A 25,294-nucleotide genomic window follows, 5' to 3' on the forward strand; every position below is an offset into this window, starting at 1 on the left:
AATACACAGATCATGTTCTCCATACTCCCAATACAGGTATCATTTCACAGCAACTTAACTTTTGCTTAAAGCAAGTCACAGATTGGGTGGCTGCTAGCTGTCCCAAGTTAAATGGTGATAAAACTGAAGTTTCGGTGGTCAGTAACAATCCGTTGCTTTGGAACCAGCTAAGCTAGCCCTCCCCCTTAGGAGACCATCTGTCCTCAAGCCAGACATGAAAAGCCTGCGTGTCATACTCGACAGCAGACTTACTATGGCAGCTCAAGCGAAGAAGCTGGCCTTCCAGCTACTTTGCCCTCCTAAGAGCCCTCAGGAAGATGTTTAGCTGGCTACCAGTTGCAGTCCGGAGAATGGTGCTTCACTGTATAATACTATCTATCCCACCTTGACTACAAGAATTGTCCCTATCTGGGCATTCCACTCTCTGTAACAAAAAAATGTCAGGTTAATCAGAATGCTGCAACATGAATCCTTATGGGTATTTCCAAATTCCAAATGGCTTCCTCTGCACTTGTCACTCTACATTGGATGCCTATAATCAAGAGCATCCAATTTAAAGTAATCTGCATGGTTCACCATGCGTAGCACAAATAAAGGCCCCATATTCTTCATTGTCTGATCAGTCCTTATAATATCAAAAGAGAGGTAAGATCTAGTAACCTGAGTCATCTCTCCATTTCCAGGGTGAAAAAAGGCAGATGTGGTTGGCAAGCCTTCGCCTACCTTGTCCCAAACTGTAGAATGTCTTTCCTTTAACTTTTAAGCAGAACAATAATATACTTAGCTTTAGGAAATAACTCAAGACCTATCTGTTTGCCTAAGATCATTGTACTTGAGCCTGGAAAACCTCCGTGCTGGGAAGCCCGTCTGGGTAGCCATACGCTCAATACATTCTTTTGAATTGAATTGAATATACTCATGAGGAGAGTAGGCAAAAATGGGCAATCATATTAATTGAGTTATCCTTGTTTCCATAGACCTCTTGGGACACATTTCAGAAATGCAGTACTTGTGCACTTTGCTTGCTGCACAGTCTATTGTAGGGGGGGGGGGGCTATTAGATCATCCATAATATCTAAATATCGACCCAGATATTCAAAATATGGAATATCCTCATTAGCTTCGGATTGAGCACCAGTAAAGTAAGGTCATTCCTGTTCTCATTGCAGGTGTTCCTTTTAGTACACAAGTGCAGGGCTGATCGATGATGAAATGTCAACCGATTGTGACTTTAGTAGATAGTGAAGATGATCCTTGGCACCTCTACATCCTTAGTTCAGTTCTCTAGTGCCCTCTTTAGGTAATACTCAAAAGTTTGTTGTAATGCTTAAAATATTAATTTATAAGGCCTCTTTCTAGGGCATACGGTTTCATCCACAGTTTTTGTTTTTTGTATACCTGTTCATTTCATTCTAAACCCTTTTCTTGTACCGAAGATGTTTCCCAGTTTTGAATGAAGGTGGGGATTCATTTATAGGCCTTGTGCTATCCCAACTACCATTCTTTGTTATCTTGATATTCAGATTCCCAATCTACTTCTTAAATACTCAAACTCACATTCATTTTCTGCAACTTCCACCTGTATTAAAATCCTTATTTGGGCTCTCTGTCCCCACTCAGATCTTATAGTGTGAAAGTTTTTGGGCCGGGACAAGGGAGAGAAATCGCACATACTGTGTTTTGTTGGGGGCTCAATTTGCAGCAAAATATTTTTAATAATCGGCACATTCCCATTCATGTTCCTTCTTTTTGTGGTCTGTTGCTTTGGAAAATTTCATTCATATTTATCAAAGTAGATGCATCAAACAAAGGCTTCTGAATAGCCTTATTTGAATGGCCCCCATTCTCATCCTCTCATTGTGTTTGTCTCCAATTCTCTCTGTCTTTCCCTCTCTAGTTCCCTCACTTATCTTTTCCCTCCCTCATTTGCTCACTAACACACCAAATATTTGTTTCCTAATAGAAAATTTGTAATGGATTGCAAGGGAAAATTTCCAAAGTTTAATTTAGCAATTTGGAAACTGCACAAAGAGAGCAAAATGTCTACAAGTGTCATGAAAACTCCTAAATGGTTGCGTATTTTACACAATGCCAGTGTTATATGTGGGGAGAAGTCTAAGTAAAGAGGATCTCATAATCCTAGATGATCAGGGAGCACAGAATGCATTTCATAAGTATCCTAACTCACAGCCAGGGTTGCCTTAATATTTCAAATATGAAGACTTTAGTTTATGTTCTATGGGCCCAATGTTGAAGACAAAAATATCAACCTGCACAAACATTGACTTCACAATATCAACTCCCACTACATTGTCAAAGTAAGGGTATATATAGCAGAGTACTGTTCAAACTCCATATCTACTTAACTTGACACAATAGTGCAAGTTGATACTGTGGAGCTGATAATAAAAACTGAATATTGTGACTTCCAAACCAAGACCAGTGGTTGTATTACACAAACTGCTTGGGTGGAGCTACGTGTCATTTCAGAGATAGTTAGCACCATATGAAATTTAAGACAATGTAAAACAATTGATGTTTGCTGCCGGCACATTATCTGCGCCACTGCAAAAAGTAATGAATCAAAATGGACACACTTATAATATGTAATACAGTGCTAATAGCATCACCCTGGCAGTTTATGTAAATCAGAAAAAACGTCTAAAATCAAATCATTTTAGAAATTTTCTGAAGAAAATATTTACCTCTTTTGAAGGCACTCTTGATCCTTTCTTTTTGTTCCACCACGTCTCAACCATTGCTATAAAACAGGATAGGACAACGCCAGCAGCCAAAATGCAGAAGACTCCTGCAAAACTCTTTATGTCCAGTGCACTGCCTTTTTGCTTAGGCTCTACTGAGGAGTAAAGGTCACAGTTTCCATTTCTAGGCCACCATTTATGCTTCAGAACATCCATGTCTCCACTTTGTTGAAGTTCGAGAATTCTGTAAGGAAAGAGGACAAGTTGTGTTATTGGGAAAAGTGACCCATCAAACAAACAAGATAACAGTTGTGGACATTATTAAAAGGTCAGGTTTGGAGCAGTGCCTTGCATTGTGTTATTGTTTGTCACAAAAGCAAGGCTAATGTGTTGAGCATGAATATATAACATGCATTACAAGTGAGCACCAGCAAACATTTCTGTCTGGACTACTTAAACCTATGCTTAATCTCTGGCAAAGAAGCCCCAGTTTATTGTACATATGCCCTAGAATTTCTTTGCGGTAGAAAGGGAAAGCCTTAGAACATGTTTGCAGAAAGGAACATATTTATTGGTAAAGCCATGTTTTAAGTTGTTTCTAATCAAGAGATGATGAATGTTTTTTTTCTCAAACAGAATGGAAAGGAAGCACATTCTACAAAGTCAATGCAAATCCCCCAAAATTGCGACCCCTGTGGAAGCACATGATCATAATTATAAGTGGTGTGAGTCTTACCACTCCCTGTATTTTCAGGGTGTGATGAAGTTCACAACCTTTGTTACAATTTGGCAGGTAAGACTTGCTACACTTTAATAGGTAAAAAAAAGGACCAGTATTTACTTGGATGTGAAATTTCGGCAGATCAAACCTACCAGAATGTTACACTGGAAAAAGGACCTGTATTTTCCTAGCCTGCACATGTTCAAAACATAAATGGGGGTGGGGTCGCACACTACTCACACACCGGCGGTGTCGCCCCTAAGGACTCTGGTCAATGTAGTAAAGTATTTGCGATGCATCATCTTTCGATCTTCTGCTATCTTCGCTGTCTTCGCCATCCCTGGACACGTGTTTCGGGGTATTACCCCTCATCAGCAGGGATAGGTTGTGTGCTGGGGTTGCCGATGGCTGCCAATATCTGCCAGGTATAGTACCACTCAGGCACGTAGGTGCGGGATCCCAGGCTTGTCAGCCCGCTGCTCAAGGGAGCTTTAAAGTTACAAATGGGGGTCGGGTCGCACACTACTCATACACCGGCATGTTCAAAACATGGTGGTGAGGTTGTTTCCCTAGATGGTGGAAGTATTATTGCTGACATTCCTGAAGTTGGAGGCAGGAGACCTGTTCACTGGATGGGGAAAGAGGAGACAGTGAGCCCTTTAGAAATGAATAAGCACCAAAATGTGCATGTTATTCTGCAAAAGGTTGGAATAGGCAATAATTGTCTTATCTGATAAATTCAGGAACACCTCATTGTCAGATTTTATCAGGTGTGATAAGTATTGCATCTGACAGAGGCCACTCATGATCAGGTCCTTAGACTCCATGTTCGGAGCATGTAATCAATCATCAGCAGAGAATCCAAAAGGGAGCATGAAATTGGTTGTCATGGGAGTGTCTAAGGCTGATCAGCGAGCTAACATAAATATCAAATCTATAGTGCAAGAGTGAGACTGCCCAACAAACTCCACCTTCCATACAAAGGCATTAGTTACTCTTGGAGAACAAGTAGTGAAGAAGGGCGCACACCAATTTAAGATGGAGTCTCCCAAGTCAGTCTCACAAAGGCTGTCAAACAGAAGTACCTGATCAATACTGTTGAATACCACCCACAAGTCCTAAAGGAATAGGATATTGACATAGTTGCTAACAACATCATGCGAAGGTTGTCAATATTTGAAAACTAGGATAGCTTCTGTCAGAACCTCAAGTCCCACTCTAGAAGGAGATGAGTACCTCTCTGCACTTGAGAAAGAGTGGCAAGTTAGAATGCTGATCAATCACAGTGCCGGGGTGCAGATATCTAGGGGAAGATAACAGTACTTCATGCAACGCAGCACAGAGAGGGAACTTGCTGTGCTGCAGTGCGTGAAAGGGAAAATACTCCATATTTACACAAATATGGCGCATTTCATTTTTCTCTTTGCATTTTTGCACTGTGTGCTGCCTAGAGCTAGTGCAGACACCCTTGCAGCATAGTTCAAGGGTGTGTGCATGATGGGCAGGATTATTTTTGTGCAAGAAAGGACACCTTCCTGACCAAAACAATCCTTAGAGATATATTCCTGTTTGCAGAATTGAGAACACGCGGAAAGCGGAATTAATAACACGGTGTTAGGTTTGTGCATCATTTTGACCCAAACCCAGGTTTACAAGTCTTTTTAAATCTTGGTTTGCATCAAAATACATGAGTGAATGCACAGGAATGCCCCATGCTCCACCTATGTAACACGCACCCGATGCAAAGTAACATGCTGAACTGTGTTACTTTGGATTTACTAAATCACGCAAAGCCACACAAAGTGGCCTTGCATGGCTTAGCAAATCCAAGTTGAGGACTTTTGTTGCCGTGCGAGGACTTGTGTCATGCACGGGCAACATAAATCCTTAGTAAATCTGCCCCCATTGTGACAGTCAAGCAATGTGTCCCTGCAAAACTTTCTAGGGTAATCTATAAGGAGGATGGTGTTCTGGGCTGCTGTCATTCCTATGCACCCATTTACAGCACAAGGATTTTCAGAGCCCCAGGCAAAAGGATGCTTTGCTGCTTGGACAATCCCTTGCTCATAGCAACAAAACAATTGTTTTGGCAATTTATATTATTTTCTCCTGATGCCAAGCAGTTTGTCAGGCTTTCAAACATCTCAGTGCATTAGTCGCGCTTGGAGCAAATCACCGAACCCGCTTCTTTATCTAATATATCACTCAGAATGAATTCGAAATTTGTTGTAATTTCCCGATAGCCACAAATCCTTTTTCATCACCCTACTTTCTGAGAGGACAAAGAATGGGCCTAATGTGATGCTAACTTTGTGGCTCCTCTTAGTAAAATAATCACTCAGTTATTTTACATAGAATAGTCCTATCAACATGAAAACCAACTTATTGGTTGTAATAGTAGAAGTAATCTTTATTGAGGGTCAAGAAAAAACATGTTACTTATGAGAATGCAAAAATGCTAAATTAAACTACAGTGAATGCAAAATCAAATAAAATACATTTAAAACTCGCTTCAACAACGTGTATCCTTATCTGTTCATTCTTTTGTTACAGTTATGGCGGCCAACGGGCGACTTGTTCTCGGGGGCGGGGGATGTTTGTAGTCAACAGACACAACTTGCTCACCTTCGCCATCCCTAAAAACAGTGCCGCCCCCCCCAGCTACGCCACTAACCAAGATACAGCCAGTGATAAATATTCATGGGTGTTGTTTTGTTTCAAACTAATGTTTACTAAAGTGCTGTATGCTCTGTTTTCAGATGCTTCTAAATCCTTTTAAAACAATCATTTGATAAACGTGTTCCCATATGGGTTTCATGTCCGTTGTATAATACAATGTTCTTTTGCCTCATGCCATGGAGTTATCTCATTAATGATGGTAACTACAATTCCTTTCTTGATATTTCCCAGAATGACTCTTCTCATGCTTATTGTAACCTGACGCCATCTGCATAAACAATTGCTCTTGCAGATGGAATTCCAAGCACATTTGTTAATATGTGGGCGAATGGAAAATGTATCAATTATGTAATTAAATTATATTGGAAATTATTCGAACAAGTACCAAATAATGGGTGATATGCTTAATAGGATTACCAAAACACAACCTTGCTTTAAAACTGAATTGATAGGTATCTCATCCGTTAATGACAACTATCTCCTGCGATGATCTTTATTTAATTATTTGTGTACACTGGCATAATTACTTAAAGAAGTATTGACTAAAACAAACTACAAATGGTTCTGTTGGGTAAAGTAATTGCTTTAAAACTATGGAGTATTAATCATGCAAAAACAAGTCTAATATATTTATTTATAGAATTAAGGATGGAACACACGTAGCAGGAAATCTTTTGACATAACAATATTTTTTTACTTTGTAAATCTTGTGGGGCTATCAAATTCAATAGCAAAAAACACACAGTTGATGGAAAGAATGTAGAACAATGTCATACATTCACCCCAGTACAAGGATCTGGGCCTAAATCCATCGTTTTTTTGCACTCCACACCACCCTGGGTTAGACACTGGCTATATGCAAATCAGCTCTGACCCTGTGCCTCATGGGAACAGTCCAGTCCGAACTACCAAGCCATGTCTTTCCCAGACCGGAATCAAGCATCCAAGGACCGGTTTCTGGCTATCAGCCTTCATCAGCCTGGATAGCTTGACTCCAGTGGTGTGGAGAGCCTGGGACTCACGTCTGAGCATACCCAGCCCACTCGGGGTGAAAATTGCAAAAAACACACCGTTGATGGACAGAATGTAGAACAATGTCATACATTCACCCCAGTACAAGGATCTGGGCCTAAATCCATAGTTTTTTTGCACTCCACACCACCCTGGGTTAGACACTGGCTATATGCAAATCAGCTCTGACCCTGTGCCTCATGGGAACAGTCCAGTTCGAACTACCAAGCCATGTCTTTCCCAGACCGGAATCAAGCATCCAAGGACCGGTTTCTGGCTATCAGCCTTCATCAGCCTGGATAGCTTGACTCCAGTGGTGTGGAGAGCCTGGGACTCACGTCTGAGCATACCCAGCCCACTCGGGGAGAAAATTGCAAAAAACACACAGTTGATGGACAGAATGTAGAACAATGTCATACATTCACCCCAGTACAAGGATCTGGACCAAAATCCATCGTTTTTTGCACTCCACACCACCCTGGGTTAGACACTGGCTATATGCAAATCAGCTCTGACCCTGTGCCTCATGGGAACAGTCCAGTCCGAACTACCAAGCCATGTCTTTCCCAGACCGGAATCAAGCATCCAAGGACCGGTTTCTGGCTATCAGCCTTCATCAGCCTGGATAGCTTGACTCCAGTAGCTCAGACGTGAGTCCCTTGCTCACTTTGCCACTGGATTCAAGCAAGCCGGGCTGAAGAAGGCTGAAATGCCAAAAACCGGTCCTCGGTAGCTTGTTTCCGGTCCAGGGAAGGCATGGCTTGGCAGTTCGGGCTTAACTGTTCCCATGAGGCACAGGGTCAGACTGATTTGCATATGGCCATGTCTGAACTGGGGTGGCAGAGTGGGCTAAAGAATGGTGATGGATTAAACCCAGATCAGTTGACTGGGGGTGAGTGCTTGTATTGTCAACGCTCCGTCCATCGTTTCCTTTGGTTTTTCTCTATCAAATTCAATAACCATAACAGTACATCAGTTCCCTCACCTCTTAACTGTGGAATTTATAGGCTTAAACTAGTTTTTAATCTTTCTCCCGCCCCTAGGAACTTGCTAAGAAGAACCCAAATCGACATTATCTGTGTGAAATCCAACACAAGGCACCAAGGTATGTCACGTGCAGAATAGCTATGTGAGTCTACTTCAACTTGCCTGTGCCTAACCAATTAGTTTATCCCTTAATTTATTATGTTTTTTATTTGATTTTTACCTCTAAGATTGACCCTGCAGAGGTAGGTCTTGCGCTACACCAAATCGCATGTTTTTATGGCGAATCATGTACACACCACTGATAAAAATCCCCTTTTTATCCCGCAGACATCAACCCTCCAGATGGTCTCTCTTCATAATACGAAGCATGGACTTAAGTCCATGCACTACTGCTCTCACTCTGTCAGTTGCATTTTACCATTTGAGGCATCTTAGATACCGTTGCATGGTGAGTTTGTTCCCCTACCATTTATCACACTTTCTGAATATCGGTCATGTTTTAGCAAAATCTACCACTGACCCTCATCCTCTATCCCACAGCTTTGAACTCACATCTATTCTCAAACGCTCACCCCACTGTGGAGGTGTTTACCTGTAATTGGAATTGGTGAGTCTATCCAGTCACATGACTGCATTGTTTAATAATCATATTCCTTAGTTATGGAACACGTGACTCTTATATGAATCACTTTCCCCCTAGGCTGTCTTCTTTATACTCGTCCAGAGGAAGACACGCTGTGATGCTTACCTAATTGCGCACACACCATTGTTGAAATGGGCCCCAAGAATTAAAAAGCCCACTCAGTGGGCACCAGAGACCATGTATTAATAGTTGGAAAGGACAGACTCCATTTCAGTTATTTTGTATATTGTGTACATATTTGTATGTCTCTTACCACTTATATATAACTCAGCTCAATCACATCCGTCACCTTGTCACTCTATTCACTTATTTTTATGTCACTGATGTCATTTGATGATTATTGAATTTGTCAACCCCCATGAATTACAGTGTAAAAAATATTTTTATGTCAAATAATTTCTTGCTACACGTGTTCCATACTGAAGTCTATAAAGAAATATATTAAGCTTGTTTTTGCATGATTAATACAACATAGGTTTAAAGCAATTGCTCTACCCGACAGAAACATTTTTAGTTTGTTTTATGCATACACAGGTTCTGAGGGACACCCCGTTGACTCTTTCAGTATAGAAGAGTTTACAGCATACCCAGGTTTTCAAGTTTTCTCCTTTGGCAGCATCTGTCTATACCGTCAAAAGCCTTCTTGAAGTAAAAAAAGTAGGACAATCATTTCTTCCTTTTATTTTGGATTTATACAGGTGCAGACATACAGGAGTGCCACAAAATTGTCTATTGTGCTACTATAGATTTATATCCCCTCTGAACCCCGAGGATTAATTTTTTTGTGATTCAGCCCAATTACTCAACTCCTCAAACAGTAACATGGTATAAAATGTGGATCAACACCCACTAGAGGTATCAGTGTGTAATTTCTAGGCTTTAACTTCAAATAATTCTTATAAATTGAATACAGTAGAGACCCTCTGCGTAAATCAGGGATCACTTGGTTTATACAGCAGTCAACAAAGAAAGTATCTAATGCAATCGCCCAGTACTCCAGATTACATTTAAAAACGTGGGTTGGAATACAATTTCTACTTGGAGCACAATCTTTCTTGCCTAATTTAATAAACTTTACACATTTTTCTAGATCTAACCATTCCAGATGGTTTATGGATCTTACTTAGTGTTCACAGGGTTTTAATTAAGCCCTCTTGGCCAGACAACTCATCAATGATGAGATTCATTACATAATACAAAGTTTAAATTCTAGAATATCCATTGATTTCTGGAGACGCAGGCTTCGTGCAAGCCTCTCCTTTGATTTTTCTTTATCTGTCGCTTCGCATTTCCAATCATACACTTTTGTTCTTTTCAAAGAAACCTGATCAACATTGTACATCCTGCTTAGTTTTTTTTTTTTTGTTTTATTTTTAGTTTTGTTAGGGATCTAGGTAATTCTTTTTTTTTACTCTAAGATCAACAGTGAAGCATGTGTTCTGAATAATCCTCCTGGCATGATTACGAGGCTTTCATACAGATCGTTTGTGCTTGAGTCCTTATTAAGGGGCAGATTGACAGAACTAATCTGAGACAAAATCCTAAACTTCTACTTTTGGTATTCACAGAAGACATTTAGTAGTAGTAAAGTTAGGATTTTATCTTAAGTTAGGATTTTGTCTTAAATTAGGGATTTGTCTTAAGTTAAACTTAAGTTTGTCTTAAGTTTTGGTCTTAAGACAAAATCCTAATTTAAGGCAAAGTCCTAACTTTACCACTACTAAATGTCTTCCAGACCCAGCCCGGGCAAAGCCAGGGCCATGGGTAGGTCCTACCAATCCAGGATAACGCAGGGCCATCCCTAACTTGGTTCTTGGCTTGCAGATCTGAGGCCACTGCAAGGCTTGAAGACGTAAGGTACTGTAGTCCCCTATATATTTTATATCATTGTGATAGCCTAGTTGGCTGTTAATTTAAAAGTCACCATTGGGAAAAGGAAGGTGACAACTAGCCCTACAGGTGCTTTTACTCAATATAAACCCCCCAAACATTCCAAGCATGCAGCAGCAGTCTGTGTGGCTAGTGACATTGACAGCCTAGTTGATGAGGAGGAAAGTATATTACAAACTAGGCCCACAGCATTGATAACGCATATAAAGGTGGGGCGTGGTGGCAAACATATTCAAGAAGGAACCAAAGTCACTTAAGGTCCCTACTAATGTTGACCCTCCCAACCTAAGAAGCAATGATCCCCTCCTGATTCACACAATGATATGGGGAATGTACGAACAATTCCAAATGTGGAGTGTTCCAACAGGTTCGAAGCTCTGCATTTGGATCACTGTCCCGCTACCCGACTTCTAAATTCTCCTTCAATCATCCTATCGATAATTGCATGCACAGCTCTAACTACGGAACTCATGAAGAGGCAGTTGACCTTATCAAAGCATTAAGGGATTAGATTAAAGACTTGAAGCAAGTTATGTTGGGTATAGTGGGTTCTCTTGATAAACTGTCTAAAGGTCGATCAAGCTTTCCCCTCTAGATGAGCACTGGGACCCCAATCCTTACTACTTCTTTCCACCCTGGAGATGTCAATAAAGCCACCACAGACCCCAAGGCTACTCCTGGGTGCACCCCAAAGGCATACAAGAAGGTATAGAAACCATGAAGGCCTGCATTTCCCACATACTAATAATATTGATGTGTCCCCTTTGCTCTAGTACTCACCCAAGTTTCCACCAAAGGACTCACCGATGTTTATGGAAAATGATCCAGCTTTCACCCTGTATCCTCGTTTACTACCAACAACTGGTATGTATCCTATGACCATTCTGTCTAACTGCCCCCTGCTTTCCAAATCAGCTCCTCACACCAGAGACACAATCATGTCACAACTCCAAGTGGGACATACTGTCTTCATGCTAAAGGACCCTTAACTACCGCCTGGCACCTGTGAAGGCAGAGACTTACTGAGTAACAAGGTTTTACACTGGATCAGAAATGTTAGACACTGTTATTCGATTGCATATTCTGACATGGAACATGATTTGTATGAAGGCTAATGGGATTTTATTTAGAAGAAGCTTATAGCCCCGGAGCTGGTAGAGGGTCTGATTTCTTCAAACAAGCACACGTCCTCTCCTATAGAGTCAGAAATTTGTTGTAGGTTAAAGCTGCTTGAGAATGGCAAGGCTTTTGGGAAAAGATGGCACTATAATCAGTGGTATGTAACGGTTACAATGAAATTTTTACAACGCACTACCATTACAACGCAGGCATTACCACGCATACCATTACAACGCATTGCGCTGGGGGCGCTCTAGGATAGGGAATAAGTTTAATTTTCTATCCAACACCTTCCCTAGTGTCCACGGGGACTGGAGTTGGAATAGTAAATTAAACTATTCACTATCCAGCACCCCAAAGCGCTATGCGTTGTAACGGTATTCCTTGTAAAGACCGCGTTGTAAAAGTATGCGTGGTAAAAGTATGCGTTGTAACGTCATACATCCATAATCAGTAACACAAGGTGCAGTGAGGACGAAAATGTTGCAACACTTTCTGTTCTTTCTGTGGTCCGACCAAGGTCGGGCTCTGGACGACAGAGGAACAGGATCCGGATAGAGATTGTCCTAGGGAGGTATGGGCTACACAACAGGCATGCAAAGTCCCCTAGCTATCGCCTGTAAAGGCCTGGTTGACCAGGATAGGACTGAGTGGCTACTGGCTGCATCCCGCTACAATACTAGCCTGCGCTTGGGAAACTGCTAAAACCTGATATTGGAGCACTGTTGTTTGCTTTAGACTATCTGCTGTTACCTTGCGAAGTCTTGCCCATCAAATGTACTCCGCAATTGGAAGATTTTGTGGACTAGGTAAATATTCCATTCTCAAGAGCCCTTTTTAACAAATTCAGGTTAGGGATTTTGCCCATAGCATCTTTTACTTGCTCATGGAAAAAAAATGATAAATCTACTAACCTATGTCCCATGGCCTGTAACACTTTTGAAAATGAAGAATACTTATTATTCTTCTGTTATGCTTATGCAAAACAGCGTGCCAGTTGGATTGCCCCTCTCTGCCGGTTCTTCGGTTTTAAAGACCTGCACAGAGGGGCATATTATCAAGACAGGCAATAAAATTATCGCCATTTTAGCGAAGATGTGAAGGACATCTAACATGGGCTTTAATTGGAATTCCATAGAGCATATTATCAAGCCCATTATCGCCATTTTAGCGATAATTTTATCGCCTGTCGATAATATGCCGCAATGTTCTGAGAGTCTTTAAGTCAGATACCAGGAGTAGCATTGTGTATTCAATCTCTAATTATCTCTGCTCAATCTGGCATGTTAAGTTGAGGCTTCTTGGTGAGAACCTATTGTCATAAGGGCGTGTTTTCTAATTTTGCTTGTGTTTTATGTACAATTATGCACGATGCACTTTAACTTTCATAAAGACAGCAGGTGTTTTTGAATTACCTTCCAATTTGCAAAATCTTATATCTTTCCAGATGGCATCGTGGACCCTTTTTGATCCCATTTTTTTGTACCCTCTTTGAGGTTTTTGGTTTTCTGGTAATTGAGAAAGCATGGAGGTATATCAATTTGCATTGATTGCCTCACAATGAATGTAATACGATTTTAAATTTGTTTAACTCATTGTATTGTAAAAATTCCGTATTTTATCCCTATTCGTTTTTATGTGATTTTACAAGTTTTTTTGTGTACTTTTAGGGTTCTGTGAATCGAAATAAAGTTAGTTGATTGATTCCTTCAGTGATTCTTTAGAGACATTTTATAGCAGCAAGGTGAATCAGCCCCACAAGCACTTCGGTTTGGGAATTGACATGCAGCTCACATAGAACAGTGCGAATTTTTTTAAATTTTAAATATAGGTGAACTGGACCCAAAGGCCTTGGGAGTACTTTACATGAGCACCTGTTACATTACACAAGGACAAATTAAATGTTGGCAGGCAGGAGGAGCTTAAGGGCCTCAAGTCACCTTGCTGTGATTCCCTAAGTAAAAGTGAAAGGGAAAAAATGCACAGTGTTTATCTAATACATTGGATTCCTGTCATTTCTCCCAGAGCAGGTGCCATTTCGGCAGCCCAGCGCAAAAGCAGGCTTGTGCAAGGGTGCCTGTGTATCCAGCAGGATTAACAAAAACAATCCTGAGAGGCGTTTTCCTCTTACATGAAAAGAGGAGCAAACAAATAGAAATAAAGTTATTTATCCTTGTTGCACCTCACTTATGCAGGCATAAGGTTTTGGTGCTTACTCAGCTTTACATGCTCTTGTAAATCTGGGAAAGTGTCAAAATCCATGGGTGTTGCCTGGGAACACCCAATGCAACACCCATGGACGGCCTCCCAAGCGCATAATAAGGCAACGCAACGATATCCACTGTCTTACCTTACTCCATATCTTTGAGGCCATTCAAAGCCACGCAAAGTGCCTTTGGTGGCCTCATATATATGATTTCAAGGTTTGTGCTGCCGAAGTGTCACAGAAAAGTCATGCTCCAAAGGCGCAAGACCCTCATAAATATGCCCCTAAGTGATTTGTATAGATTCACAGAATGGTGAGCCGACGTCGTGACTCGAACCAGGTTCCCCAGCTCCAAAGTCAGCAGCTGTGGCATTTATGCCACATTCTTTCCCCTATTTGTAGAAAACGAGGGGCCTCATTCATGAGGAATTGTTGTAGGGCAGTGCAGCAAGTCTTTTTACTGCGCTGCCCTAGGCCAATGTGAAAGGGCAGGAATGGACATATTTATGAAATACAGTGCATTCAAGTCCTTGCCCCCTGCACTGCTGCACAATTTGCTGCCTAGCGATAACGTAAGCACCGGGTGCCTCCATTGGAGGGAGTATTGTTTTTGTGCAAGAAGAGGAGACATTTTCATCTTTCTATATGTGCTGCAGAATGCAGTACAAATGGAAAGAGGAAAAAACGAGGAGAAAAAAATTATTTCTCCTTGTTATGCCTGCTCTGGGAGGCATACGGTTTTGGCGCTACCCTCGGTTTACGTAATTAAGTAAATTTGGGGCAGCGACAAAATCCATGGGTGTTGCCTAGGAAAGTCCACTGCAATGCCCATGAAACCCCTACTTGTCGCAAAGTAAGGCATTTCAGCTACTTGTGCTGCTTTATCTTAATCCATAGTTATTAGGCCAAGCAAAGCCACGCAGAATAGCTTTGCTTTGCCTCATAGATATGATTGAGAGGCTTGCGGCACTAGAGCGCCCAAAAAAAGAAACGCTCCGGCGGCGCAAGCCTCTCATAAAAAAGCCCTGTGTATCCTCAGCAATGACAGAGATCTTATTAGACTATAACTTTTGCTATTAGAATATCTGCATCCTGACTATTCTGCATATATGAATATGAGTTTTCAATGAGAACACCGAAATAAACGTTACAGGTATGGGAAAAGGATTTACACTTTTCTCCGTGGCATGAAGTTCAAGACACTTCCACTAGATGGCAGACGAAGAACACGAACGTGAAAGCTCTAATCAGTGCTTACTAATCAGTGCTTTTAATCTTCGGCAATTATTGACCTCACAGACCGGGAACTTTCATTTAAATCACCCGCTTTCATGTTTTATTTTAATCATGAACAGTTATTCACATGGCATTAAAATAAGCGATCTTTCCAGAAAGGTAAGAACCTGATATCCATGGCATATTACAATTGCCAATGTAGGCTATTTCAGAAGTGCAGTCTGTGTCTTACAGATAAATGCTGCCGCCTGATTCATCAAGCTAAATTGCACTCGCAAAGGGCAATATTCTCAGAATCTTGCCTTTTGCGAGTGCAATTTTTGCAGTTGGGATTCATCATCCCAAATGCAAAATTCGCTATTTAAGAATTCGCACATTTGCGAAGAATTGAATTTAAGGAATCTCTATTTGAGATTCCTTAAATGCAATTCATGAAGCATTTTAAAATTGCGAAAATGCAATTTTGGGCCGCTATTTACCGAGAGGTCAGACCTCTCGGTAAATAGCAAAAACTTAGAAAAATGCTTTTAAAAGCATTTTTCTAAGTTGCATGTTGCACACACACATGTCCTTTGGCAATGTGTGTGCGCAACACCTGTTTCAATTTGCATTTAAGGGGTGCTACAGGGTGTCCTTTGGACACCCCTGGCACCCTTTAAATCGCTATCTTATTTGCGAGTAGCAAATTGCTAATCGCAAATAAGGAATACTCCCCATTCATTCCTATGGGCCTTTTGGGAGTTATTCCTTATTTGCGATTAGCAATTTGCTACTCGCAAATAAGGAATGTGTAGGAATCGCTATTTATTTAGCAATTCCTACATGAATACCGTTTTGCGAGTCCTTAATAGCGATTCGCTATGAATCGCTATTAGGGGCTCGCAAAACGGCCCGTTGATGAATAAGGCTGCAGGTTTACGGATTAGATGTGCCCCAATTTACCCAGAGGACTGCAACGTGTCCGATCAAGAAAATGTCATACGAAGTAGATGGCTGTATACTTAAAAATACATCTCATCGCTGCATGCCATCAAAACAAATAAATAGAACTAGAACTTTCCTAAAAACAGAAAAACGTTAACAATTTCTTTCATAATTTGGTTTAATATGTCGACATTTATGACAGTAATTTTTGTCATTTAGATTTTCTGAAACCTAAAGTTGGTGAGTTCAAATCCCAGTTTAGTTAGGTGTGGCTTGAAAAATATATAGAATCTCAAAACAGTCTGGGCCCGATTCACAGAACTAACTTAAGACAAAATCCTAAACTGACTACTTTTGGTATTCACAGAAGTTAGGATTTTGTCTTAAGACAGACTTAAGTTAGGATTCTGTCTTAACTCTGTCTTAAGTCTGTCTTAAGACAAACTTAAGTCAAAATCCTAACTTCTGTGAATACCAAAAGTAGTAAGTTTAGGACTTTGTCTTAAGTTAGTTCTGTGAATCGGGCCCTCTAACTTTACTTTTTGTGTTTTTGTTTCCTTTTTACATTGTTTACATATGGCTAATGCACAGTTTGAAAGGCGGCCTAAAACAGCATAGAAAGAGGAAAAATTTAGGAGAAGTAAAGATATTTCTCCTTGTTATACCTCCCCTGAAGAAGCGTATATTTTCGCTGTATTTCCCAGGTTTACCTGGTCTTGTAAACCTGGGACTGCATCAAAATCCGTGGATCATACATGGGAACACCCACGCAACACCCATGGAAACGCCTCCCTGGTACAGCGTAATGCAATGCAGCAATTTGCACAGCGTTACAATATTCAAGATATATGAAGCTTCGCAGGTCCATGAAAGGTGGCCTTGATTGACTTCATAAATTAAATTTTTCCATTTGTGCCGCTCTTGTACCACGTTTAACCCTGGGCGCTGAACAGCGCTCCGCTCGCGGAGTTTGCAGAACTTTCCGCACTCCGCGTTAGGCAAAGCTCACGGAGTTCCAAAAAACTCTGCTCCGCATAACGGAGTGAAGTGTTTTCCTCGCTCGCGTTCGTCAACGTCAAGTTGGCGACCAGGCGTGAGGAAAATCAACCTCCCGGCAAGATTTTTGCTCGTTCGCGATCGTCAACATCAAGTTGACGAGTGCGAGCATGGAAAATGAACATCCCAGTAAGATTTCTCAACACGGGGGTGTCAGGTTTCTCACTGCAAGTGGTCCCGTATGCTCGCGACCGCTCGCATAGAGAAACTGCCCGTTCGCATTGAGAAAGCTGCTGCTTGAGTAAAAATCTACTCAAGCGGCAGAAAAGGAAAAAAGGACCGCATGCGCTGTGCAAGCGACCTTTCGCAATGATTGCACAGTGTGGACAAGCATCCGGCACTGTGAATCCCTGCGAACTGCATTTTTCTATGGAACTCCACCGCTTGCGGAGCTCTGCGTAGTTCGACAGAGTTTTTTGCCACTTCGCGGAGTTCCACGTAGTGAAACTCTGCGAACTCTGCCCAGGGTTAACCACGTTGCGTGGTGCAAGAGCAACACAACGGGACTCATCAATATGCCCCTGTGTTATGGTGATTCTATAGGACTTTGTCCTCGGATAGTCGGAGGTTGCCAAGAGGAGAAGATGTTTACTGCCCTAAGCTCTTTGAGATGTGGGTAAATATCAGTAGAATCAGCTTTGTCTAGAAATCCCAGAATGAATCGGAACCTAGTGAAGCATTCTTCTCACCTTGTTTAATTTTCTCAGGATAGTAGCCAGCATGGCTGCTGCATTTTGTATCCTTTGTATTTTCACCAGGAGGTTCCAGGGCAGCCACTCATGAAGACATTACAATAGTCCCCTGGCTTGCTCTTTGGTACCACTGCATCTTCCCTTGATACACCTGCTCTCTTGAGTCATGTTTATTTCCAGTAGTTATTGCTCCATGTTCTTTCCTCTAGCTCCTCTGCACCAAATAGAAAGCTATAGAGGGGATTTAGGGTGGGAAGAGGGGTCAGTCGGTTTGATCAAGATTTTTATTATTCAGCTGCTTTAACAGTCTAGTAGAGGTCCACATTTCATAAATTCATGTTGTCAACGGGATCCGGGCAATAGCCCTATAGTTTCTGGGGAAAAGAGTCAAGAACTCTAGCTCTTTTCAAAGCGACAGATTCACTTCCTTCTATGAGGAATATTCCACTATTTGGTGAATCAACCCCTCAACAAATTTCACATGGTCAACTGGTACTAAAGTTGGTATAAGATTTACAGAGTAGTGACAAGCTTGCATTTTTTTTGGGTAGCTAACCATTTACTGTTTGAGGGCCACTTCTGGAGAGCATTGCCCTTTATGTGTGTTCTCTTGTTAGGATCCCTTCATATTAAGATTGGTATACATTGCTGAGTCTGGTGGCTCACTACACTAGTGTTTAATGCAGTGGTCACTGGTTCGAAAGCTGGTGGATGCCCTCAGCCTTTCACCCTTCTTTGGCCAATAAAGTGATTTAAATGAAGTGATTTCTGTTGAGTAACAATAAACAGTTGTTATCTGGAAATACTGAAACGAGGACCCTCAGTGCAGAGAGTTTATGCCCTACAAATGTGCCTGTGTTCTTATCTATATGCTTTTTAAAATATAGCAGAATGTTAGATAGGGGACACATGTCGAAGGGAATAAGGTTTATCAACGACCTTTAAAGCTCAATTCATTGTGAACATTTTATTAACGAAGAATTGCTTAAACCTATTGCTCAGGTCTATCAAATCAAGGGGCATATTAACAAGGGGATAACGCTCATTGAACACCTTCTTGGAGCAGAGTTAGGCACTGCAGTTACTTGCGCTGCTTTGTCTTACTACAGATCTATGACTTTTAGTGACGTTCTGGTGGCGTTAACCCATTCTTCTTATTTACAAAGCTGCGTTAAGACAACTTAATGTGGCTTAACGCTGCCTTGTAAATACGGCCCCTTTTACGCTTCATTTAGCATGTAAGGGGCGTGCAATGGGTGTTGCAGTGGGCGTTCCGCCACAACATCCATTGCTTTTTTATGCTGCCCCATATTTACAAGGACGGGGGATCGCTAAAATCTAAGGCCAGGTAAAACCTGGTCTTAGGATGGCGGTACGAGGAGAAATAAACTTCTATTTTGCTCTTCCTATGTGGAAGGGTGCCTGCACTGGAGCTACGCAGCTTTTTTAGCTCCAGCGCTTTGGGAAAAGCAGAGGTGCGTCACATTTTTGTAAATACAGCGCATCCCTGTGCTTAAAAAATGTTGGAGCATGGCGTTACCAATTTGGGGGTAACACCTCATTCAAACATTTTATTGTAAATACCCCCCAAGTTTGTTACAAGGGTAGAAATGATCATAACGTATGCATATATGAGTCATAAAATATTTTTTAAGTTTAAAAATAGTAATTTTGGTTGAAATATCACTTTATAATCCATAGAAGTACTAATCTCTACAAAAACCTCAATAAAGTTCTCCAAATAGCAGAATTCATCAGAATTATGTTTCATTAAACCAGTATTCCACATTTGACTACTACATCGTCTAAAATTATTGTTTGTCTTTTACCACAACCTAAGCACTTTTGCAAAATTTCATATGATAAATAGAAAAATTCAACTATAATTTTGCAAGGTTCATTAAAAGCACCATCCAAACTTAAAATTCCAAACTCCTGAGACTGCTCAGTATTAAGGCCCAAATGTCCTAACACATTTTGTCATAGACACAGAATGGGACAAACCCTTTGTTACATCAGGCATTGAAGGCTACGAATGCCTGTTCCAGAAATACAAATCAATTGCTGGTAACCAATCCATGTTTGTGCAGCAGCAAATGTGTCCTGAGCAAATGTGCATGTCTACTACCAGACCATCTTTCAGTGTCTTTGCCTAAAGTCACATTTATCCAAATCTTTGTAAGGGATTGGTTAAGCGACTGAGTAAGGATTATTAAACTGTTTATCAAACTCAATAAAAGAATGTGGGGCAGTAGCACACCCAAGCAGCCCAAACGCGGCTCAGGTGAAAAATTACCCATAATCACACGGTTGATGCCCACAGTGGCCCATAGAGATCATTGTCTACTTTCGTGCCACTCTGTGAAGCTGTGCTTAATTTAGCCTGAGCACTGCTTCCAAACAATGTATAACAAGTTTTACCTTGTCCCTTAAATTGCCTGTTTAAACCATTTTATACAAATCCTAAGTCATTCTGAACTCCACAAATGTGCCATCTGCAGCTCTAGGTCCTCGAACGAACTATGCAAGAGATGAGATGGGGGTTTGCACTCAGCTTGTCTACCCAATAGAATAAAAAATGAGACGATGATCTATGAGATACGGAGCATTCCTGTCCTTTTCCCCTGCACTGGTGCACAATGGGCTACCATGAATCAACGCAAGCACCCCTGCACCATGGTGCAAGGGTTTCTGCATTGTAGAGGTGATTGTTTTTGTGCAGGAAGGGACACCTTCCGGCACAAAAGCAATCACGAGAGAGACGTTTGCAGAATGCAGCACACATAGAAAAACAAGGAGAAATAAAGGTATTTCTCCTCGGTGCGCTTCCCCTATGGATCTGATGCATTTCCAGGTTTTGTTAAACCTGAGAAAGTGTCAGATTCCACAGCAATACCCTGTTAACGCAGAGTAATGCATGAACGGGAGCCACATTTACAAGGCCATGAAAAGCCACGCAGGGTAGCTTTACGCAGCCTTGTAAATCTGGGCAGGCACACTGCGCCACCAGTGCGTCAAAATAGTGCGTTGTAAATAAATAAGCTCCTTGAATTCTCAATAGTATGCCACCTCTTTCTGTTTGGGTTTTCAGGCATTAGTACTCTACACTGTGAGACTGATTACCAGTGTCATAGTGCATCTACCTTTCCACTAAATATGTCCTTTTAAATTGTTTCCATCAAATTACCTTATTTAACTTTGCAATATGGTCGTGGTAAGCTGGCACAGGATGTCCACTGTTATTATGGATATGAAATGTCATATATGAGCTGAAATGTATATTTACACCACCCACCTCTATTACACTGCTGGGCCCTCGCTAGCTGCATTTTAAAACCCTGCAGTAATGTATGACAGATGAAAGTGCCCACTGTGCCAGAGCTTTCCATCTATACCTCACTGATGAGCTGTAACAAGGCCGAGACCAGTCTGAGGATGCTTGTGTACCTTTATAGAGGGGCCTTGACCTGCCAGTTCAGAATGGACTCTTCCCAAAGGCAGCAGGATCTGTGCAGATTTGCATAAGGAAGGCCTTTGTCTAAAGTGGTACAGTGGTCAAAAAACAATGGATTTAAATGCTACCCAGAGCAATTGCTAGTGGTTTAGGCTACTTTTTTAATCGTAACTCCATCACCTTTTATGTGTTAAAGTGCCCTGCCATGTAGAAAAACTATGTGAATGTCAATAATCAGGAACGACCTGAAATTTTGCAAGTGTAACAAAATATGTGTGCACCCCTATTCAAGACCACCGAATAGATATGGCCTCGAATGGCTCCCACATGTTGTGTGTTGGCTTTGAGTTTCTACTTTAGACTTAACTTTGGCTCTACATTCGAACTGCCCAGAAACCCTCTGCAGCCACTCCACTTTATGAAACCGAGCAACAAGCAAACTCCCCACAGTGTCCCAGGAGCATCTGGGCATGTGCTGTTTTCCAAGTTCCACTTAAGCACCTAATTCAAGAACTACTGCTCTGCCTCTTTTTGTCTCTCTCTCTTTTTATGCATCATGTTCATTCTCTGCGTCTCTCTCTCTCTCTTTCCGTCTATCATTCTCTCTGCCTCTTTGTCACTCCCTCGCTCATTCTGAATGATTGAAGATTCTCCAGTTGTCTTTATCTCCTTTTCACTGTTTCATTTGCAAACTCTCTTTCACTTGATTACTCCTATTTTATCACTACTTTACTATTTTTGTTTTAGCGTGGCGCAAATTCGTGCGCTGTGCTGAACGTTCTTTTGGGCTTATGGGCTCATGACGGAACGGTTCCGTCATGAGCACAGGCCAACCGACGCTCATGACGGAACCGTTCCGTCATGAGCACCGAAGGGTCTCTTTTTCTAACTTTTGAGCTTATTCGTCCTCTCTCTCTTCCTTTATATTTTTCTTTCGATGTCAGTCCTCGCGTTCTTTCTTCCGCTCCGTTTGTCTGTCGCTCTTTCTCTCTCACAAACACAGTAACACAAACTAATTTTTTTATACAAAAAGTACCATGCTGGTCTCTCCTTCAGCTCCACGCATTCTCTGTTTTTTATATCCAAACATTCACGCAGCTCATGGAGAGGCAATGGGTTGAAAAATCAAATTAGCAACATGATGTGCCTTCGGACTAGCGTTGACTGGTGAACTTTAATTATTATCTATTTTACATATTTACACTTGCAGTAAAAGTCAAGCACTCGTTACAGAAATGGCAGACTTTATCTTTCTGAAAATGAGAGTTTGGCTGCAAATGAACGGATAATCAGCATAATATAAGCAAAGCGGGTGACTCATGGGAAATGAAAGTATGAGACAGGTTCTCAGACAGACAAGAGGGCAAATTACACTTTCAAAGGTAACACTGTTGGTGATCTTTTAAAATGTCAGTGCCATCCCTAAGCACTGAATGATATTTAGGGTATAGTGTATCAAATACTGCTTTCTGTGCATGGAGTCGCGATACAGGCGACACCGTTTTTGCTGTTCCTGCCCTCCAGGAAGTTCTTTAGTCATTGTAAATTTGTCATATATATTTATATTTTTGTTTGTACATTCTGTGCTTGCTGTGTTTCACATTGTGTTCCTTTTGCCTGCGCTGTTTTGATTCTATGGCCTGCTATTTTTGTTTGTTCCATTTTTGTAATAGTTCTCTCATGTAACTTAACTGGTTCTATTGTACAGTGCTCTGACACCTTCGGGTAAAGTCCGCGCTTTATAAAAATGCATTAAATAAATAAAAATAATATCAATCAATAAGAGTCCTACTTCAAATGGGAACCTCACAACATTTTACCTGCTTACTCGAATGCCAGCAGGCACAATATTTTCCTCAGAGTTATTTGTGTTGTGTCTCATACTCCTGACGAGTTGTTACACCATTTGTTGTGCAAGGTAGGTTGCATGTTTGTTTAGAGGGTGGCTTATGCAAGAGTGTTTTGGTGCTTTAGGTTGAGTTTGTAGGGGTACCCCCCATGTGGTCAGGGTCATCGTGTATATTTCAGGAGCGGCCCGTGCAGGTATGAGTGGTGGGGTCGGGGGGTATTCAACAGATGACCACAAGGGGAAATTAAATAAATAACTATTTTTCCCTCGTTGTTGTATGTCATTAGCCCCACCCACCTGGCCCTACCGCTCCACCGCTCTTACCTGCACGGGCCGCGGCTGATATATTTAGCATCTTTAAGAAGGGAAAATTCTGTAGAGCATCATTACCAGAGTGTGTGTTTATAAAGTGAACTTTATGAGAAGCAATTATGTGTTGTTTGTTTTATTTTGCGGGGTATTGTAATCTGGTAGCGGATGAGGAATTACAGTTAAGTATGGAGGGAAGCCAAGCGGATAAGAGTCCTATGCTCCATAGACCTCTGCTTAGCTTCATACTTCAAAAAACGAATTACCTCCATTGTGGTCGACACAACAAATGTGATTTACGCTGCTTTCCATTCTCCAGGTGTTTCAGGCACTCTGAAACATGCCAACATCCCTCACTTCCTTGACAAAACCATTCGGAAACCCAAAGAGACAGGTAACTACTGGTCAATTGCTAACCTTTTACGCACCTATAAGATCATGGAACGGAAGGTGACAAACCAACTACAAGAATATGTGGAACTTAACCATCATCTCCACAACCACAAGTCAGAAATCAGACCAACCACAGGGAGGAACTCCTTTCTCCGTGAACCAGGATAAAAAAATGCCTTAATCCTGCTTCACGTATCCGTGCGATGTGACGCTGCTAATTACACCATTCTACTGGAAAGGTTGATACAGTGGGCAGGTACAAGTGGAACCACTCCCTTATAGATAAAATCATTCCACACCAACTAAAGTCAAAAAATCTTGACAGCGCCTGTCGGGGCATCAACATCCTCTTTATTTGTGGAGTACAATAGATCCTTTCTTACATTTATGTTATTCAATATCTACATATGCCACTTATCACAACTACTGCCAAGTATTTAAGAGGGTCAAGTTTCAAAGTTAAGAACCTTAGGGTATATTTAAAATTAAGATCATTACAGAAAGCAATAGTAAGTTCATAATACAAGAGGATCAACCTGAGTAGTTTATAATACAAGAGGATCAACATATGGTGTACGTCCAAAGCAAGTAGCAGATAGAGCCAAATACACTTAAGCAAGAGGACCGACATAGAGTCTTCCTCCAAAGAGTGCTCCAAAAGCTCTGGCACATCTCCAAACAATTCATGTTTTAAAGGGTTTTAGACACAGAAACCACATACATTTAGTGGAGTGAGATGACTTAATAGGGTTGTACCAGTAAGGTTACATCCTTATAAGCCAATTAATTTTCTACTACATAAAATGTATTAAATAAGATACATCTAGGAAAACCTACTTTACTGCATATCAATGAATGAGGTTGCATAGGAATTTAAGGAAATGATATGATGTTTGTTTAACACAATAATACAATTACTTGTTCAGTGAATGAGTATCTCATAGAGGTCGAGCAAAGGACCTTGAAAATTACAAAGGCAGAAGTATCTTGTACATGGCTTCCTCAAGAGGAATACAAATGAATACAATATTGTTTACTCAATAAGCAGAGCGTCCGTAGCTGAAGATGTAGTCTATATGTTTCTTCTGAAAAAAGAAAAGAACAGAGAGAAACACAAGCATGTGGGGAAGCTTGTTCACATAAAATAAAAGAGCACATTTATTTCTTCAATCATGAATAGATGTCAATTAAACGTTGTTTAAGGCCCAGTCATGCTCACAAAATCACATCTAAATTAAGCATTATTTACTAATTAGTAAGAATGATTCTGCACAATGGGCAATCACTCTCTCATAGATAAACTCATTCCTCACCAAATAGAGTCAAAAAATAATAATAGCGCCTGTCGAGGCATCGACATCTGTTTTATTTGTGAAGTATGAATGGATTATTCCTTATTTATCTGTTATTCAATATCTGCAAA

At 41.0% G+C, this 25,294-nt stretch overlaps 1 protein-coding gene across 1 annotated transcript in view; it reads right to left on the minus strand.

Annotated features, from left to right (window-relative positions):
* The window catches only part of GRID2 (glutamate ionotropic receptor delta type subunit 2), a 2,545,914-nt gene that overhangs the window by 33,000 nt on the left and 2,487,620 nt on the right, over window positions 1–25,294 (minus strand). Inside the window, exon 15 of the mRNA XM_078676229.1 lies at window positions 2,706–2,946. Coding sequence (XP_078532355.1) covers window positions 2,706–2,946 — 241 coding nt within the window. The remainder of the gene's footprint in view (window positions 1–2,705; window positions 2,947–25,294) is intronic.

This window comes from Lissotriton helveticus, chromosome 2_1 (assembly GCF_964261635.1).
Source record: "Lissotriton helveticus chromosome 2_1, aLisHel1.1, whole genome shotgun sequence".
NCBI classification, from domain to species: domain Eukaryota; kingdom Metazoa; phylum Chordata; class Amphibia; order Caudata; family Salamandridae; genus Lissotriton; species Lissotriton helveticus.